This window comes from Uranotaenia lowii, chromosome 3 (assembly GCF_029784155.1).
Source record: "Uranotaenia lowii strain MFRU-FL chromosome 3, ASM2978415v1, whole genome shotgun sequence".
Taxonomy (NCBI): Eukaryota; Metazoa; Arthropoda; class Insecta; order Diptera; family Culicidae; genus Uranotaenia; species Uranotaenia lowii.
Window position 1 is genome coordinate 114135304 of NC_073693.1, and position 21438 is coordinate 114156741.

At 37.3% G+C, this 21438-nt stretch overlaps 1 protein-coding gene across 4 annotated transcripts in view; it reads left to right on the forward strand.

Moving 5' to 3' along the window:
• The window catches only part of LOC129756948 (uncharacterized), a 608072-nt gene that overhangs the window by 516541 nt on the left and 70093 nt on the right, over positions 1–21438 (forward strand). Inside the window, exon 2 of one of the 4 annotated variants that reach the window (XM_055754022.1) lies at positions 569–613. The exons of the other annotated variants lie outside the window; for them this stretch is intronic. Within the exon in view, the coding sequence (XP_055609997.1) occupies positions 569–613 (45 nt within the window). The remainder of the gene's footprint in view (positions 1–568; positions 614–21438) is intronic. 4 annotated transcript variants of the gene reach the window in all.

Sequence of the window (21438 nt, forward strand, 5' to 3'; positions counted from 1 at the left end):
TAGAAGTTTGTTGAGTAGAAGTTATAATAGATACTTTATAATAAAAATACAGGTATTCAACTAATCATCAATTGTAAATACACACTAGAATATAAGCTCATATTAAAGGATTGAATGTTCTGCACAGATCAACAAAAATAATGTATGTAAATACACACTGTAAATAAAGTATTAAGAGAATTGATATATTATGTAGAAGATATAACTATTGTTACAAAATATTACAGTCTATCATCTGTTATCAAATATTTTAATCTGCTGTTAACTAAAGTTTGTTAAATATTGATGAAAGAAACCTGCCTTGAAACATTTGAAAAGTATTTTTCACTAGCTTTTAGTGGATCTGTGCTGAATATTAAAGAAAATTTATTGATAATAGCCCCCAAAAATCCAATTTCAAACTTCCCGTAACTCAATCAGTAGTTAGTAAGTAGATCAAACTTGGAAAAGCTTCAAAGCAACAATACAAAACCGAACAGAATATTAATTCGTTTTCATTATCACTCTCTTTCATTGAACGTACCATCGACGATGAACAAACATTCCCAAAACTCTGAATAATCTGAAGGTCCGGAAACCTACAAGAAAAAGGTTCGGAAATCTGCTCAATAAGGTACCGTGGATCAATTTTTAAGCATACTGCCGAAAGTAGAAAGTTTCCGTTTGTATACTGCCAAGATGAGAATCGCTTCAATCAGGGATATGCCGTGGATGTAGGATAAACACATATAGAGCTTTTTTTTGGGAGATATGTAGAAAGCATATCAATCTTGGCTGTTACGAACAAAATGGAAACAATTGTGCTAGCAATCGTAAACTTTGTAGTTAAGCAAGTCGATTGATGAAGTCTAAAGTAGCTCTCCCTGTAGTTAACCTGATCCTCTAAAGATATACAAAGTAGATAAAAATTATACACTGGTCTGAATATTAAATCGAATAATGCCTATTCTACTGATAACATCTTAAACTGATTTCCCTAATAGAAAAAAAATCAACATTGAAAATATGTAACAAAAATCGATGATTTCTTCCACCCAGTACACGCAATAGCCCATTGGCAGATGAAAGGTCGTCTTCTTTTTTCACACTTTAACCGGGAAAATTCAACACCAATTTCGCGAAAAGCAACTACAATGAAGCAAAACAAGCATAAAAAAACTCCAGAACCTTACAACATTCTCAAATTAACTTCATTCCCTTGCTCGCGTCTTCCAATGTTTGCGCCAAACATTTTCTCGCTACTTACACTTTAATACTGATTTGTCACCGTGACGCGTAAGAGTAAAAAAATATCGCCAACAACCGAGCAATGTTATCCTAATACTCTCACCCTTTGAGATTTTTCCGCGGGAAAACGCGGAAAGCCAAGTTTGCATAGCAATAAAGCGCGAAGAAAACTAAAGCGGAAACACACAAAAAACGTACGTATTTTTTCTATCCATTCAAAATTTCAATAAACATTTAATCTGGTCTTGAAAAATGCACCCTCTTAAATTCTTCTATTAGTCAGTTTCAACTTTTTCTTTCCACTGATAAGCCTTCTACGCACTTTACTTTTTCAAAGACGCCCTATCACACTTGAACACAGAGAAAAAAAACTTTAAAAACCCAGGATATGAATGAAAGAAAAGCATGAGGCAGTAGTAATCCCTTGAATGGTGCTTTAACGTCTCTTTATTCCCCTGCTGATGAAAACGAATGCGACGAAACAAAATCCTTGGAAGCTGGACCAAGACAAAAATGCTTGAAAGTAGGGGTTGGAAAGTTTTTTTGCTGCTTCGCAATGATGACAAATGAGCAATTTTTTTTCCGAAAAAGAAAAAAAAAGAAATTGAAGTTAATCATTATGATTCGAAGCATTGTGATCCAAAATTATTCTTTCAACTTTTGCAAAATTTTAAATTATTAAATGTAAAATTAAATAGGATATTGCTTTGTTTTTAAATATACTTGCTGACTTCTTTATCCTTTCTCTCAATGTTTTACAGGAAGACGAGAAATGGTTTTTGACCATACTATGAACTTATGCAGGCACTGGAACGTATTTGGTTTAATTTTTCAAAACATTTTACAAAATCGTTCCGTATTTTAAAAAGGTTCATATGATCTTTATCTGCGAAAATATTTGAAAATTCACTCAAGGAAAATGGGGACTAATAAGTGTTATAAATTTTCAAGTATCGGAATTGGGGTAGGCGTTATTAAAAAAAAACGGGAAAATTGTGCCTAAAACTTAAGAAAAAGCCCAGATTTCGTTTAAAAATGTTCGGGTTTTATCCGGATTTATTTTCTTCATTTGTAGTATCAAACAAAAAACTTTTATTAAGTCATTATAACTTTTGATTTTTGCATCCAAAAAACGTATTATTTTGAGCATGTTTTATATGAATAATAATGAACGATTTTTGGAAGCCTAAAATAAGATTAAAAATGGGATGATAAATTTAGATGGTTGTTTGATGATTTTGTTGAAGAATTCTGTGTTATTGCTCAAATGGATTAACAATTGAAAATTTTAATCAATTGCCCAGATATTGCAAGGTTTTAAACTAAAATCGCCAGGATATTCCCGGTCTGGAAACGTCAGGGAAAAATTCTGCCAACCTTAAATAATTTATACGAATGTAAACTTTGTCATCTCAATATTCCTCAATCATTAAAAAAAAACTGACGGTTTTTATTCTGTACTGTTTCTACAGTACTTGAGCTTATCCTAATATGGCTTAAAAAACTAAATAGTGAAAACAATAATAAATGAAAAAAACACTCTCTGGAGCCACTTCCATCATTGCGCACATTTAAACGATACCTTTAAAAAGAATTACTTACTTACTTACTTAATGATCCCGCGCCGATCCTCCGGTGCATAGGGCCGTGGTAAAAGACCTCCACTGTTGACGATCCGGAGCCAGCGTCTTCACCTGGTCCCAGTCAAGATTCTCGTCGACAGTTCGGATTTCAGCGGCTAGGCTTCGCCGCCACGAATTTCTGGGTCTGCCTCTTCTTCGATGACCTTCTGGATTCCAATCTAGCGCCTCTCTGCAAATCTCGTTTTCATCTCTTCGCAGCGTGTGCCCAATCCATCTCCACTTACGTTCCCGAATCTCGATTTCTAGCGCCCTTTGATGACACCGGCGATGTAGTTCCTCATTCGAGATCCAATTGCCAGGCCACCAAGCGCGGATGATATTCCGCAGGCAGCGGTTTACAAATACTTGCAGTTTTCGCGTCGTTACCGCATATGTGCACCAAGTTTCGCACCCGTACAGCAATATGAATTTGACGTTTGAGTTGAAGATTCGGATTTTCGTTCGTAGAGAGATCTGGCGTGACCGCCAGATGTTTCGGAGACTCGCAAACGCAAATCGGGCCTTTCTTATCCGGGTTTCGATGTCTTTTCTGGTACCACCATCAGGCGTTATCTGGCTACCAAGATACTGGAAGCACTCCACTTTCTCAACTTGTTGCCCAGCTACCATGAAACTGGAGGGATTTCCTGTGTTGATCTCCATCGACTTGGTCTTTCCGACATTGACTTTGAGACCTGCTGCCTTGGAACTTTCGGTGAGATCGTCGAGTTTGCTCTGTATATCTGGTTGTGTTTGGGCGAGCAAAACAATATCGTCAGCCAGGTCAAGGTCGTTCAGTTGCTCCATTGTTGAAGGATTCCACGGCAATCCTCGGTTCGGTGCACAGTCAATCGATCCAATCAGAATCTCATCCATTACGATGAGAAAAAGTAGCGGTGATAGAATACATCCTTGTCTCACTCCAGCAGTTACCGGGATTGGTTCGGACAAGACACCGTCGTGCAAGACCTTGCACGAAAATGCCTCGTACTGTGCTTCGATGAGATGGACTAGTTTCTCTGGGACCCCTCGTCGCCTTAGAGCCGCCCAGATGTTTTCATGGTTAAGTCGGTCGAATGCTTTTTCGAAATCAACGAACACCAGCAGAAGAGAGTCCTGGAATTCGTTGATTTGTTCCAGTATGATTCGTAGCGTTGTGATGTGGTCCACACATGATCGTCCGGATCGGAATCCAGCTTGTTGCCGTCGGAGTGTAGCGTCTATTTTCTCCTGGATCCTGTTCAGGATCACTTTGCAGAGTACTTTGAGGGTTGTACAGATCAACGTTATGCCTCGCCAGTTACCGCACTCTGTCAGGTCTCCTTTCTTCGGGACCTTTACGAGGATACCCTGCATCCAGTCGGCCGGGAATGTTGCAGTATCCCAGATGTCAGCGAAAAGACGGTGCAACATTTGTGCTGATAGGGCAGGGTCGGCTTTGAGCATTTCAGCAGGGATGCAATCGATCCCAGGTGCTTTGTTGGATTTCATGTTTTTGATTGCCGCTTCTATTTCAGCCAGCGAAGGCGCTTCCGAGTTGACGCCATTTATGCGACTTACTGTTGGCGCTTCGAGCTGCAGATTCTGTTGGCCATCGCTATTCGTGACTCGGAAGAGTTGTTCGAAGTGCTCAGTCCATCGTTTGAGCTGATCTGTTCGATCGGTCAATAACTGACCTGCTCGGTCTTTTAGCGGCATTCTTGCATTAGTCCTTGCACCACTGAGGCGGCGAGAAATGTCATAAAGTAATCGGATATCTCCATTGGCGGCGGCTCTTTCTCCCTCTTCGGCTAGGGAGTTTGTCCAGGCTCTCTTGTCTCGTCTACAAGCTCGTTTAACTGCCTTTTCCAGCTCCGCATATCGTAAGCGGGCGGCTGCTTTGGCTGACCCGGTACATGCCTGCTCAATTCCGACTTTCGCCTTTCTCCGATCATCGACCATCCTCCAAGTTTCATCCGACATCCATTCACTTCTTCTTCCACAAACTTTACCGAGAGTACCATGGCTCGTCGTGATAAAGGCATTCTTGATTCCACACCACTGTTCTTCGACTGTTCCGTCTGTCGGCAGCTCCGAGGCTCGGGATTCTAGCTGTTCAACATATGCCCTTTTCACCTCTGGATTCTCCAACCGGCGGACGTCGTATCGACACCCGACTTTCTCCTCGCGCCGTTGGACACGCGCAACTCTCAGTCGTATCTCGCCAAGGACGAGGTGATGGTCAGATGCAATGTCTGCGCTTCGTTTGTTGCGGACATCAAGAAGGCTCCTTCTCCATTTTCGGCTGATGCAGATGTGGTCAATTTGATTTTCTGTTCGGCCATCTCGGGATACCCAAGTGACCTTATGTGCTGGTCGATGGGGGAAGAGCGATCCGCCGATCACCATGTTGTTGTTTCCACAAAATTCTACAAACAGTTCTCCGTTTTCGCTCATCTGTCCTAGGCCATGGCGTCCCATGATGCGCTCAAGGTCCTGATTGTCGGAGCCAATCTTTGCGTTGAAGTCGCCCAAATGGATTTGAATGTCACCCTTCGGAATTCTCTCAACCACGCTGTTCAGTTGACTGTAAAACTGCTCTTTCTCCTGCAAGTCGGCAACGTCAGTTGGCGCATAACACTGGACCATTGTAAGGTTTCTAACCCGTGTTCTGAATCTGGCTACGGTTATTCTTTCGTTTATCGGTTCCCATCTAATGAGGGCCGCGTAGGCCTGCGGGCTTAACAGGAAACCAACTCCTCGTTCCCGAGTAGCATGTTCTCCTCGTATGCCAGAGTAAAGCAGGACTTGCCCGGATTGTGTCTTGTGTTCTCCAGTATTAGGCCAACGGACTTCGCTTCATGGGTCATATGAGTTCTCTGCATCTAAAGAGTTTACTTTGCTGTTTCAGAACTTCTCTATCATGATCGCATTTACTTGCCGCGGTGTGCGTTATAGAACCTCACTGCAAATCAAAGTGGCATCTGAAATCGGTATTAAGTCCAGATACTTATTTTGACATCTCGTGTTGGCTCTATTTAACAGTTTTACTTTATGTATCTGCCAATGCAAGAAATGTGTTGTCACTCTATGCTTTGCTATACTTTGCTAAAACCACTCTCTGGAGCCACCTTTTAACAGTGAATTATTATTATTTTGAATATTACTTGTTTGTATGTCAATCAATTTGGTTGCCCGGACAAACCGGGTAATTTCTACATAAAAACCTGGCGAAATCCAGGCATTCGATTTCAAATTGACGACAACAAATCCGGGCAATATTCGGGCAAATTTTGTCATAACTTAGAAATTCCTCAACAAAAATCATGAAAAAAAAAACTCATCGATAGATTTTGAACCGTATTTTAGGCTTCCAAAAAACCTTTCATGATTATTTTTATAAAACTTGCTCAAACATTTTCGTTTTGGAGGTGTTTGTTATTTTTGTTTAATTTACCAAATAAAGTAATTAAATCCGGGCATTTTTCAATGAAATCTGGCCAACCGGGCCGGGCCAGACTATCCTTAAATTAAGTATTAAATATCCCGGCAAACCCGGATAAAACCGGGAAATTTGGCAATCTTAGTGATGGATCAGTTTTCCTTTGAAAATCTAGGACAGAAAATTAAATTAAAAAGTTATATTTTCTGTTACAAATTTTAAAGAAAAATTTAAATCAGACTAACTTTATCTTAACAAATTCTGAGAGATAACTGACTTACTTGAAACAAAAATAATATATTCAAAGATACCTAGCTCTTGAAATTTTGCATATAAATGCCGACGGACAACCTTTTAACAAACCTAAACACCATCTACTGACGGAAAAGGTCACCTTTCTCGATAATTGAATTTTTCACTTGTACCCCTCGTTCCAGGGGGTTTAAAATGCACTCTAATATCCTTTGTTCAATTTTGGAATACATTTGCAAAATGCACTCTTACATACTTCCACCAATTTTTGAAGAAAAGCTATGCCACTGACTCAATTTATAATTGAGAACCTTACTCGTTTTTGCGCATTCAGATTCCTCAATAAAAAAAATCTTCAATTAAAACAGATAACTATTTTGTATTGCATATCTCGTTAAGCCTGATCATTGATTCCAAATTCCACGGAACAGTGCTGAGGATATTGCGATTTAGAGTTTTGATGACGTGGCCAAGTATTTATTTTGATTGGGGTCCTGATTAAAGATATATTACAGATTTTTCCCAAGGTTTTAATTTAATTTAGTTTAATTCATTCAAATGCTGATAAATTTTATCGAATTTTATTAAGATGTTTGAATCAAAATCTTAAATTGGCAAAGCTTTCCAGTTTAAGATTAAACAATTAGTAGCCACTTGAAAGCATGTGATAAATATGGTAATTTAGAAAATTAAAACTTGTAAAATCATTTTAACAGGAAGTGCTCATTTGTTTTTTTTTCCAAATCAGCCATTTCAATAACAAAAAACCAAAAATTAGTGTTTTCTAACTCTCAAATTAGATTTGAAGAAAAAAAAATTTCGAATCTGTCCACGTGCACATTCGGGGACGGGGGTAGGGGTTTGCCAAATTTCCACGCTTGTCCACAGAACGGGAGGAGGGGGTCTAAAATCTAATTTTTCTGTCCAAGTGGTATCTGAACAGCCCCCAAGGAAAAAAAGCTTTGAATAGCGATTGAAGACTCTGATACCGAAAACCCGTGCTAACTCTGGAGAGCCAAGACCACGTAGAGAAAGACCTCAGTGTGTTTGTCGTGCAAATGAACCCTCAAACTGCTGGTTATTTACGACCATGTAATATAAATTGGTTTTTTCTTAGCGTGTTTTACTGAATAGTTGCATTTCTGCCGCAGCATTTGATGATGGCGCTTTTTGATTTTGTCCGTCGATTTTCGTTAGAGTTCCGAATTTTGTAATGGATAATTTTTGCTTGAAATCAAAATAAAACTTAAAAAATAATTCATTTTGGAAAAGTGACTGACAGTACCGAACATGATTGTATAGAAATAGGAAGTACACGCCCTGTCTTTACGACTTTAAACTTCAATAACTTTTACTTCAATGATATTTTATGATCAAATTTTCTTCGTAGGATAGATCAACTGTCACACTATAATATCACAAAATTTGAGCTAAGAAAATTAGAATATTGTGTGGCTTGAGATAGAGTAATTCTACCAAAATTTGACCTTTTTTCTTTCACTATTCAATCTGCAATATTTCAGAAATTACGCTACACTTTTTATTGAAATTTTATTGATATTCTGCTATAGATTTCTAAATTTTCTCACTCAATGATAGATATTCATTTAGGAATACTTTCATATTTCTCAAAATGTATCTAGTTAAGAATTCTTGATCAGTTCGCATCATTATTGGAAAATAAGTGAAAAGGTGTTTTGGAATTATTAGTCATATTTGGTTTTTCATTTTTTTTAATTTTATCCATAATTTTGATAAGTAATATGCATTATTATATTTTTTTCGAAATAAGAAAAAATACAATGATAAAGCTATGATAGATTCGAATCCAGGCAGTTACAAACACGACTATTCGTTTGTTCGAAAAACGTGAGCATTCTAGTGAGTCTCGTTATGCTTCTCATCTATTTGAACAAAAAATTTCAACATAAAAAACAACAAATCATGAGTTTCAAGTGGACAATGAAAAATTTCCGAGATGATTGTGCAAAATTATTTTTAACCATGTCCTATTTCATCGTAAATTTCTGAAAAAACGCTGCCAAAATTTCGCATATCTGAACCCTAGGAATGTAGTTATCACCAAACTAAAGTACGCGGACTCATGATCATAGCTTTGGAAACCATCCAAAGTTTTTATACAATATTTTAAGTCTTCCGAAGATAGCGAAAAGCAAAATTTTTGTTACAAAAACTGCCTCACAACAGAAGCAGATTCTCACCAACTATGATACTTTTTACAAATCTACCGAAAGATCAAATATTAAACGACATTATTTGCAGTATTTTAACAATTTATCACCACTTAACCATAGAATTGTTTTAGTAAAACAATAGCTGTGTTACATTCTAAATTGATAATTGAATGATTTTGAAGGAAAATGTGCACTATTTTTTTAGTTGTTTTCGTGTGCCGTCAATATTTTGCTAAAATTTAAAGTTCTGAATAAAATAGACAGGATAGTTCTTTTTGTAACCAACACAACGCCACAATGGGGAAAAGTTATGAACTGCGAAAAAATTTAATATCCTCCCTCCTACATGAAACGAATCTATGAAAAAGTACTTTTCTTTAGTGAAAACGTTCGGAAAATCGATAAGACGTAAATTCAGACGCAGAACGAGCTTACGAACGTAGTTATCCAAAAAAAAACTTATACTTGGATATTTTGAACAAAAATAGACTTATCTTGTGCAAATTTTTCAGAAAAATCTAATGGAGGCCGTTTTAGCCCCCGTACGCTTCAAAAAATTTAGTTATGGCTGTTTTTACCCTGAAATCTCCAATATTTTTAAATAATTTCTGGAAAAAGTATGTTGGGTTTTGAAAATTTTGAACAAAATGGGACGTATCTGGTGTGATTTTTTTTTTAGGAATCGAATGAAGGCTGTTCGAAACACCGCACGCTTTGTTTAATGGAGTTATGGCTGTTTGACCCTTAATTCCCCATCATTTTTCAATTATTTCAGAAAAAAGCATGTTCAGGCTTGAAAATTTTGAACAAAATGGAATGTATTTTATATGATTTTTTCCGAGAAATCCAACGAAGCCACTTTGAGCCACCGCACTGATTTAAAACTGGAATTATGGCTGTTTAACCCTCAATTCCCTTACATTTTTCAAATATTTAGTTCAGAAAAAGCATGTTCGGACTTGAAAATTTTGAACCAAATGGAACATATGTATCTTGTGTGATTTTTTCTCGAGAAATTCAATGAAGGTTGTTTTACCCTCAGTTCCCTTATATTTTTCAACTAAAAAAAAAGGATTTTCGGATCTGAAAATTTTGAACAAAATGGGACGTATCTTGTGTAATTTTTTTATTCGAGGAATCCAACGAAGCCTTTTGAGTCACCGTATGTATTGGAAACAGGTGTTATGGCTGTTTTACCCTCAATTTCCCAAAAATATTCAACAAGTTTAAAAAAATTGAGGGTTTAACAGCTCAAAGATATTGAATTTTTTCGCGGTTTATACATTTTTTTTCATTGTGACGATGTCAAAATTTTTCATGTCCGATTACAAGGAACGTAGCTATGTATAACCAAAAGAAAGTGCCCATGTTTGCTAAATAAAATTCTACCCTCTCATTTTCACCATCTTTCGTTTCTTCTAACTTTCTAACTTTCTATCTTCAATCTTTCATCGTTGAAAATTTCAAATTTTTCAAATATTTTTACTTAAAAGGTCATCACTTTTGACTGATAAAGCCGAGAAATAATTTAAAAAAACTGTGTTATCAAACAACATTGTAATAAAGTGGAAATTGAGTATTAAAATTGGTACAATAACTCCTTCTGAAAAAACGGTTGCTAACTAAAAGTTTGGCGCACATTTCTGCTGTGGAAATCTTTAACTACTCTAACTGATCTTTATCGATATTAACCCATGTTGGCTCCAGATAATCTAGCTCTGGTCAGATAGTAAAAACCCTTTTCTTCAGACTCCTCGTCGTTTGTTAGTCTTGTTTATTATAACAACAAGTACGATGCTCTCGGTTGCCCTCAAACAAAACAGCGCACCCACCGGGGTTTGCTTCGCTGTAACAGGAAGACTGCCCTTTTTGAAAATTTATGATGGCATTTTGTTGCCCCAAGCTAAGAACCGTCTTGCGTGGAAAGGAAAGGTTTCTGGAAATAATTTTCTGTAGTTTAGTGACTGCTGAAATGTCCGAAGCACATGAACTATCAACAGTGCCGAGATAATAAGTTTTTGGTACCGAGAGATCCCTACATTGTTGAAAGTCAGCAGATTTGTACAGGTTTGTTTTATTTTGTAACATTTAACATTTTTTATGAATCTCTTATATGATTACATATGATGAAATCATTAAAAAAAATTTCTCCATTTAAATGCCCAGACATAAGAATTCGTCACTTTAGAAAAATGTTGTGATTGATGTGGTTAAACCTGGCTGAACACTCACATGTGATTAACGGAATCATCAATCACTACAGAGTTGGCGTTTTTAAAAAGGTCCGTTGACAAAATTAAACTTTCTATCAAAAAAAAACTTCAATTCAATCGATTCAATCGAAATCAAATGACATGGGAAAATCACCTTGAATATAAAATGCAAAACACCTCGTCACCGTCGTCCTTTTGAAAACCACCCACAGTTCCGGTCGACTTCTTCCAACAACCGCATCGTCCGCAAATCTGGCTCTGCCGGTGCGCTTTATTTATGCTTAAATTGTTCGCTCACGTCTAGTCATCGTCTAGGCTTGGCGTGGGTAATCGTCTGGAAGAAAAGGGACCAAAAAGCGAGCAACAGTCGTCGGCAGTCAATGGCAAATGAACTGCTGCCATGGCACCATTTCGTTCGGGGAAATTGTCATTTGTCACGTGTTTACGTGAACATACTTAAACGCCGGAAATTTCATTCAGGAATTGGGGACGTGATGATGTTGTCCTAATTTAGTGGTTGGGATGGAAACATATACAAAAGAAGCTAAACGCTTTCAAATAAACGCTCCTGTGATAAACTGACTTTAGATCAAGGTTGCCAGAATATTTTGAGAACGTATCCGCGCTGGACAAATTCTGGAGATTTTATATAAAAACCTGGCAAAATTAAGGTTTTTGTTTTAAAAATTCCCAACCGACAATCCGGGAAAATTTCGTCAAAACCCAGAATCTAGAAAACCATTAATAAAATGATAATTAATCAAAGCTCACCGACAGATTTTAAGTCGTAGTTAAGGCTTCCAAAAAATTTTCATGATTTTGTTTTTAACTTGCTCACAAAATTTCGATTTGGAGGCATATATAAAAAATTTACAATTTTTATATATTTCAAATAAAGTGAGTAAATTCGGGCAATACTTGGGCAATTTTAAATGAAATCCGGGCAACCGGGCCGGACTGATCCCAAATTTTGTTAGTTGTTGTCCACCTTACTATAGACTCAGTTACGACTTCAGAAATTTTTGTATGCCTTAGAATCTATATCAGAGAGCTTTTCGATACTTTCTTTTTGTTGAAACATTTCGATTTTCAAACCCGAGAATGAAATTTTTTATTCAGATATCAAAATATAAAATTGAAAAAATGCATAAATTTAAAAAAAACTTCATTTTTTTCGAAATAACTGAAATTGTTGCTCTATAAAATATAAACTTATTCATAGATTCATCTCCAATTTGAGAAATTCTCAAAAAAGAAGAAACATGTTTTCTAAAATTTCCCTCATCTATTCTGCTTCAAGCACTAGAAAACTATTGCAAAAAGTAAATGCAACTATCAACCGAGATATGACCCAAGCTGTTAACCTCAATTGAGCGATAAAGGAATGAAGGCACCAGAAAGATGCTGCTAAACTTTCCAACAATTCACGTGCGATACGAGGTAAACTTGTAACGCGTTCGATACTGAAATCGAGTAGGATTAGCAGCTAGCAGTTCATGTTAAGTTGCGGCTATGGCTCTACTTTACTTTGCTCCATGCATTGCTTCTGCTAAGCAGGGATTGAGATTGTATTTTCTACTCAACGTCCATGTCAGTGTATTCTACTGGAATCTAATTTGAAAAATTGAAGAAATCTATTTACCGATGCTTGTAAAAATTTTTTTTTTTTTAACTACGACCCAGAGATGGGTCTTGACTCAAACATTCAGTCAGCAAAACTTTTTTGTAGAGAAATGAATCCAACTGTGTAGGTTGAAATTTCAGGGACTTCATAGATACCATGCAAATTGATGTTGAAAAACACGCGAACAAATTCGCCTTGGGTCGCTGTTGGACTTGAACCCACATCTTGCGCCTCTCAGAGGCCCATGTATTAACATTCTACTACAGGAGACAACCTGGCGTATGTAAATTATACTGGTCGAGTGTTGAAGTCTATCGGAATGAAGGGAATCGTTCTCGCATGTGATCATCATCATTTTCGTGATCTATTTCTATTCCCATCATTTCATCTTACGATAGGGGATCAATTTTGGACATTTTAAGCATGGCAAGATTTGCGTTGCCTTCAAAGGGCTCAAGTTCTACCGGGAGACAAGGCGAATTTTTTTCGCACGTTTTCAACATGAATTTTAATCTTATCTTGTCCCTGAAATTTAAACTTACACAGTTGGATTCATTTCTCTACATCTAAATTTAATTTAAAATAAAAAGCAAAACTGAGAATAAATGTCAAGGGAATAACAATCAAGATTGGAAATCGTGGAATTGCAGTAAAGTTAATTAAAAATATGCTCTGAACGGATAATAATTTCATATTGCAATGATAATAGAAAGTTTCAAGCTATGAAATGATCCATATTAAAATTTGAATATGTTTTTACACTCATGTAAGGTATATAGCATGTGCTATTCGGATATCGATTAAAAAGACGTTGTCTGTTTAGTAGTCAAAATTTTACTGAATCTCTCATCTCACTTTAGCTTAAGGCCATCCAGAATCCATTGCGAACAATAGGTTAAATTAGTGTGTGCAATTCACCACGGATGCAGCAATCATTAAGTATCGCAAGTCATGATGATAGTTGATGACTGCTACATCTACTCCCCCGCTAGACTTGACGCTGTGATTACTGGTAACGAAGCGGGATGTTGACTCGACGACCAGATCTGGTTGTTGTAGATGAAGTTACGTCTCTAGACTGAGAGTTATTCGACTCATCCTGGGCAATGTAAGCTGGTTTGAGGCGATCAACTGATATGTTGATTGCTTTTCCATTGACTAAGATGGTGAAGTACTTGTTGTTCCGTTTGATAACCTCATGGGGACCATCATAGGGGCAAGAGAGAGACGGTCGAATGGAATCGTTTCTCACAAATACAAATTTGCTGTTGTTAAGGTCAGGATGAACAAAAACGCTGCGGTTTCCATTCCAAACGGTGTCTGGTGGACGTATGTATTGCATAGTTTCACGTAATGTTTTGAGAACCTCAGCTTCACTTCTGTTACCGGGAAGCTCCGAAAAGAATTCAGACGGAATCCGGAGCGTAGTACCATAAACCATTTCGGCTGGCGACGATTTCAAGTCCTCCTTATGAGTCGTTCGTAGCCCGAGTAAAATTATTGGAAGACTTTCCGTCCAACGGTCAGTTTTGTGACACAGGATAGCTGCTTTAAGTGTGCGATGCCACCGTTCAATCAATCCATTAGATTGAGGATGATACGATGTGGTGCGAAGATGGTTCACTCCTAGCGTTCGGCAGAGCTCAGAAAACAATGTTGAGTCGAACTGACGTCCCTTGTCAGTAGTAATCCGTGTTGGAACACCAAACCTTGATATCCATCCAGATATGAGTGCCTGCGCTACAGTGGGGGCCGTCATGTCTGGCAATGGAATTGCTTCGGGCCACCTCGTGAACCGGTCGATTATTGTGAGGCAGTATCTTTGCCCGTTGCTGGGTGGGAACGGTCCAACGATGTCGATATTAAGGTGACTGAAGCGACTATCGGGAACAGAAAATTTGACTAAAGGTTCTTGTGTGTGGCGGGTAACCTTAGCCTTCTGACAGTCCAGGCAGCTTTTGGCAAACGATATGCTGTCTCTTCGCACGTTGGGCCAAACGAAACGCTCTGTGATCAACTTGGCCGTCGCTCGTGTTCCCGGATGAGAAAGATTGTGTGTTGCTTGCAAGACTTTCTCGCGGAACTTTTGTGTTACAAATGGTCTAACACGACCGGTTGAGCAGTCACAGAAAAGTTTTTTTGCACTGCCTAAAACGATACAAGGTTTGAAATTCAAAGATGATGTTAATTTACCTTTAATCAGCTGTTGCAATTCTGAGTCGGTTTTTTGATCTTTCGCCAAAGCATCAAAATCAATCGAGATAGCGCCAATCGCCTCGATTCTTGAAAGTAAGTCCGCCGTTACATTTCTCGTACCATGTACATGACGGATGTCAGTAGTAATTTGCCCGATGTAATCCAGCTGTCGAGCTTGACGATTCGTTGCCTTATCTAGTTTTTGGTTGAAGGCAAAGGTAATTGGTTTGTGATCTGTGTAGATGTGGCATTGTCGTCCTTCCAGCATGAACTTAAAATGCCGAACCGCCATGTAGATTGCAGTGAGTTCCCGGTCATAGCTACTGTATCGTTGTTGGGTTTTATCAAACTTTTTTGAGAAAAAACCCAAAGGCTGAAGTGCTCCTTTCACGACTTGATGAAGCACGGCTCCGGCTGCCGTGTTTGATGCATCTACCCACAGAGACAGCTCTGCATGTCTGGCCGGGTGGGCTAGAAGCGTGGCATTGGCTAGTTGTTGTTTGCATAGTTCGAATGCTGAAGTAGCTTCGGAAAACCATTTTAGTTGAGATCTATCATTCCGCTTGTTTCCCGGAATCATTGTTAACAGTGGAGCTTGAGCTTTAATTGCATTCGGAATAAAGCGTCTATAGAAGTTCAGCATGGCTAAAAAACTTTTTAATTCATTGACAGTAGACGGTTGTTTGAAATTTTGTAACGTTTCAATTCGTTCCGGTACAGGTTTTATCCCTTCTGGTATAACCAAGTGCCCCAGAAAGATAATTTCAGTTCGCCCCAATTCACATTTCGCAACGTTGATTTTTAAATTGTGTTGATCAAGTCGAGAAAAGAGTAACTGTAGGTGCTCTCGGTGCTCTTGAGGTGAGTTGGAGGCAATAAACAAATCATCAATGTATGGAAAGACAAAATCCAGGCCTCGGACTACTTCGTGGATCAGTCGCTGAAAAGTTTGGGCTGCGTTCCTCAGACCGAACGTCATATACATAAATTCAAAAAGGCCGAACGGCGTCGTGATGGCCGTCTTCGGAACATCTTCCGGATGGATAGGAACCTGGTGAAACGCTTTTTGTAGATCAATTTTCGAAAAAATGGTTTTACCTTGCAAGTTGGAGGTGAAGTCTTGAAGGTATGGCAATGGATAGCGATCCGGGATTGTTTGGCTATTCAGTGCGCGGTAGCGCCACAAGGACGCCACGAACCATCGGCTTTTCTAACCATATGCAGAGGGCTAGACCAGTTGCTGCTAGACGGGCGACAGATGCCGAGCTTCATCAACAGCTCGAATTCAGCTCGGGCGGCGGCTAACTTGTCGGGTGGTAGCCGTCTTGGCCGAGCAAAAACCGGCTGACCTGTCGTTTCTATACGATGAAATATTGAAGATTCACTCACGGTTCCAGGCGGTGCGATCCTCGTTATCGATGGAAATTCTGCGAGCAACTCTGCATAAGGTGATCGGGTGCAAAAGGATTTAATAGAGTACTCACTAGTCTGTTCCAGAAATCCAGATGATTCAAGCTGTGTCGTGTTATCGATTAATCGTTTTCGCTTAAGATCAATCAATAATTCGAAGTGGCATATAAAATCTGCTCCAATTATTCCTGAAGTTACGTCTGCTATCAGGAAATTCCAAAGAAACTCTCGTCGTAGGCCAAGATTGACTTTGAGTAGAACTTCTCCGTAGACTTTGATCGGCGATCCGTTGGCGGCAAAAAGTTGTAGTGTTGTTGGCTTAAGGTTGGCTGATTTAAAATCTTTCGGTATCACGGAAGCATCGGCCCCAGTATCGATCAAAAATTTCATATTTGAGGACGAGTCTGAAATTTTCAACCGAAAGATTTTGGCTGTGTCTGGAGTATCGTCACAGGTTGACACAGCATCAGCCTGATTATGTCATTGATTATCAGGCCTCGTCCTAGAAAACGAGCAAGGTTGGCGACAAATACGTGCGTCACGACCAAATTTCTGATGATACCAGCAAATTCCATCGGATGGCTCAATTTGTTGGTACGTAAATCTCGATCGATTGCGAGAACGAGATCGAGAGCGTGTGGAAAATGCTTGGTCTAGCCTTTTAGAAAGTTGGGCAATTTCGAACTGCAGTGATTCAATACTCGCTTTTTCGGATGAAACAGTGGAAGAACTGGGTTGTGTTGCTGTCGATTCCACGGCGCTAATGTTGCGTAGGCCCATTGATTCCAGGATAGCGTCGGCGATACGAAGTTTTTCATTTGCACTTCCTTGAGAGGCGATAACTGCTGCCTGAATATACTACGGTGGTAATCTCGTGGCCCAGAGATCCAGAAGAATTGTTTCCGAAAGTGCAGTTCCTGCAGCTCGCCGCATGTCGTTAAATAGTTGACTAGGCCTCAGGTCTCCGAGCGGCATATCAGACAACACGCGCTGTAATCTCTTCTGCTGGCTGTCGGCAAAATGGGCGGTTAGCTTTGTCTTGATGTATTGATACTTCTCGACGGGCGGGACGCTTTCGATAATAGGTCGAAGATCGTTGAGTTTTTCGGGCGGAACCTGGGCCATAACGATGTTATACCTCCTCGTATCATGAGCCGACCCGATTCCACTAGCCGCGAACCAAAATTCTAGCGACATAAAATAGGATTCGATGTTCGATTCCGACATGCTAGGAGGGTTGAGCCGCGGTGTCGATATGGCTTCAATCCTATCATTCGAACCACTCGCGCTTTGAGAACCCGCCAGGGGTTTGTCGTCGTCCGAATTCATCATATTGTTAACAATTCGCGAGTTAAACTAACTACGATGGCGAAAATCGGAATTATTCGGAAACGCGCTCAAAATATTCGGGGTCACCAATATAGCATGTGCTATTCGGATATCGATTAAAAAGACGTTGTCTGTTTAGTAGTCAAAACTTTACTGAATCTCTCATCTCACTTTAGCTTAAGGCCATCCAGAATCCATTGCGAACAATAGGTTAAATTAGTGTGTGCAATTCACCACGGATGCAGCAATCATTAAGTATCGCAAGTCATGATGATAGTTGATGACTGCTACAGGTATACAATTGAAAAGTATGAAGAAACGCTTAAAAGACAAAATAAGTATTTCATATATCTCTGGAGCCACATTTTACATAATCGACAAAAAAAACCTTAAAACCTTAATTTTATCATCTAGAAACAAGGGTAGATACTTCAAACAAATTGAATATTATGTTTTTCGAATATCTGTTATGTGGGCCTTCATTGTTTCATTATTATTGTATTATATTACTCCTTAAAAATTTCCAAGTATGGGAGAGTGGGGAATCATGGGCCACTTTTTTTCGTTGTTCCATAACTTCTTTATTATAAAAATAAAATGAATATAAAAAATGGCATGGTTTTCTACATTTTCAAGGTATCATAAGATATTTTTTATAATTCTTAATAAGTTAATTTCCCCAAACTCTGACTGTTTGAAAAAAAGCAATATTTTTTGGATTTTGAAAAATGGTGGGGAATCGTGGGCCACCAAATCCAAATTAACCAAATAACTTGCAAAGTTTATGAGTTGACCCAATACTATGATTTCATAATTCATTTCGCTATTGCAATTTCAGATGAGGAAATAAAAAAGAGAGCTATTAACATATTTTTGTTATGCACTTTAGGTTCCCCATCGATGAAATTAGCGGGGTTTTTTTAAATTATGTCAGTAAATTTTTCTAACTTTTTTTAGCTTGATAAATAAAAGAAGCATATGATGCGTATTTCAGTCAACAACATATAGAAATATATGCTCACGCAAAAAGACGACGATGACAGTTGGTTTGAGATTTTTATCTCAACACAAATCTGAGATATTAAAAGTGGCCTACGTTTCTCCATGGCCCACGATACCCCACTCTCCCCTACACAATTGTTATTTTTTAAAGCCAAATCTTGTAAAACAGTGAACAAAATTCTTCATCAGCAGCATTAACCTATTTATATGATATTCTTTGAAAAGTTTGCTTGCAATTAAATTCAAACTGTAGAAATTAAATTAATTGTCATAATTTTGCTGTCTACATACGGATTCGGATTATTTATCTGGATTTATATTTTTTTTTCTTGTTTTTTATTTTACTCGAATTATAAATTGTTGGAAACGTTTGAAAAAAAAGTTTTGAAGTTCGCAATTGACAACACAAACTTATCTCATTTTATCATTATTTTGTCCTGAATGTTAGAGATACAAGTTAAACTTTGCAGTACTCTCTGGAGCAACTTCGAAATGATTGTTTAGGAAATTAAATCAAAAGGAAAAGTTTTAATGCTGATATTTTAAAGTTGAGAAGATAAATAAATAAATCATTTAACAGGGTTCATTTCAGTTTTTGCTGTACAGAATTACTATTGGGAGAAAAGAACAACATACACTTTTTTCAACATATTCTTAGTTGCCCTTCTTATGACCCTTAAAGCAGGGATTTTTATAATCAATGTTTTTTCCCATAAATGAACGGGAGTTTAGTATTTTTCAAGGAATTCATTTCTGGTCACCTAATAATCTAATCTGTAAGTTTCAATGAGAATATCCAACAAAAGTTTTGCCTTGATTGAAAATGTACAAAAATATAGATGAAAAAAACTTCCAACTTTGAATGAACCAACACTTAATCAATTCAATTGAGGAAAAAAGGTATTATCACAACAGAATACCTAAATCCTACATAATCTGCAGAAATCCATTCCATTCATAATTCCATTCCATTAAAGGAAAAACAATACCATAGAAATTCTAAACATGTTATTTGGTTTCAAAAACATATCACAGACTTAAAAAATTGCAAACAGAAAGCACGAATTTGACATTTGAGCTAAAAAACTTTATCATACTTTTGAATTTCTTCATTTACATGATCAAAAATGATGAAACATAGACTCATCACTGAATTTTTTCATTACAAAATTGATTATATTTTAAAGAAAACACTTTTTTCCAGCCTCAAATCGTAGATGGCACACTTCGCTTAATGATATTTCTAGACGATCATTTACAATCAAAGTTGTTTTTTTTTTTTTGGACTGTCAGTACAACTCTGGTTATTTTTAACATAAAAATTTTATTCTCTCATACAAATTTTCATACAATTAGAAATAGATAAATTTCTTCCTAAATTTACGGAAACATTTTTGGCTGTCAAAATAATCAAAAAAAAAAGTTTTGGGAAATATGAAAACAATTATTTAAATTTTTAGAAAAAGCAGACAAAGTATTTAAAACAAATATGAGCGATGTGGAAATGTGTGCATGTAAATTTAAACGGACGGTAAATTTATATGAAAATCTTATAGGGGAGAGGCGGGCTATATGCGCATATTAAGGAAAGCACTCATTTTCTCCCATATTCCAATAGATAGGAGTCTGAAAACTATATGCACATGAGCGGACATCTGTTTTCTATACGTAAGAGCAATTTTTCTGTTAAAATCTCTTGCAGTTTTTGTGAAAATAATTTTATAATGAAAGAAGTCAAATAGCCGATTTCTGAAACGGCGGGCTAAATGCGCATATTTATGTTTTAAGCTATATTTCATTTACACTTGCAATATTTTGAAATTATTTGATTGGAAATGGTAGAAACGGATGTAAAGCATACGTCAAGGCTGAAATTTTGGTGAAATTTTTTTCATCACTAGTTCTTTTGCATGAAACATAGTTTAGTATGCCATATGGCCATATTTTATGGTAATATTTTGTTCATATTGTATTTTTATCGGATCAGTATGAAGTTCTTCTTTTTTCGCTGTAAGATCGTGAGTTAAGCGTAGAGTTAATGTTTAAATGATAGAAAGTAAAAAATTTATAAGACTAATCTATTTTTCTTGATATAGGCATTTTTTTTTTTTAAATAAGTCTTTATTAGCCTTTTAATCATTACATTCAAGTTATATTATTACAGTATAATAAGTGTTCAGATCAATTATGATCAGTTCAACTCTTTAATTAAGTAGGTATTAAACATTATTTATTTGATTTAAATTTGCTAGAGCAATAAATTATTTGATTTATAGGAGAACATCCTGTATAGAAAAAAAAATATTTATATATCAACTTAAGCCTAAACTATATCCTAAAAACTAACTTAATTGTAAAGAGAACGAATCTCTGCGATGGAAGACTGCATCGATTTGCCTCTGAAGTTGGAGATGATTTTATTGGCCATCTCTTCGATCGATTCAATGCCTGCAATCCGATGAAGATCTTCGGTGCTGTGCCAAGGTGGAAGCCGCAAAATCATTTTCAGAACCTTGTTCTGAATCCTCTGGATGGCTTTTTTCCTCGTCGCGCAGCAGCTAGACCAAATAGGAACTGCATACATTATCGCTGGTCGAAACACCTGTTTGTAGATTAGCATCTTATTTCGCAGACACAACCTGGATTTCCTGTTGATGAGAGAATACAGAGATTTAGTGTATTTATTACATTTAGATTGAATATCTTCAATGTGATTTTTAAAAGTAAGATTCCGATCAAGTGTAAGTCCCAAGTACTTCACGTGATCAGATCATTCTAAAGAAACCCCATTGAAAGTTATGGAATGATTTTCATTAGGTTTTAAAAAATTTGCTCTTGGTTTATGGGGAAATAAAATAAGTTGAGTTTTGGAAGCGTTAGGAGAAATTTTCCACATTTTCAAGTAATTCAAAAAAGAATTTAAATTTTGTTGCAATCTACTGCGTAC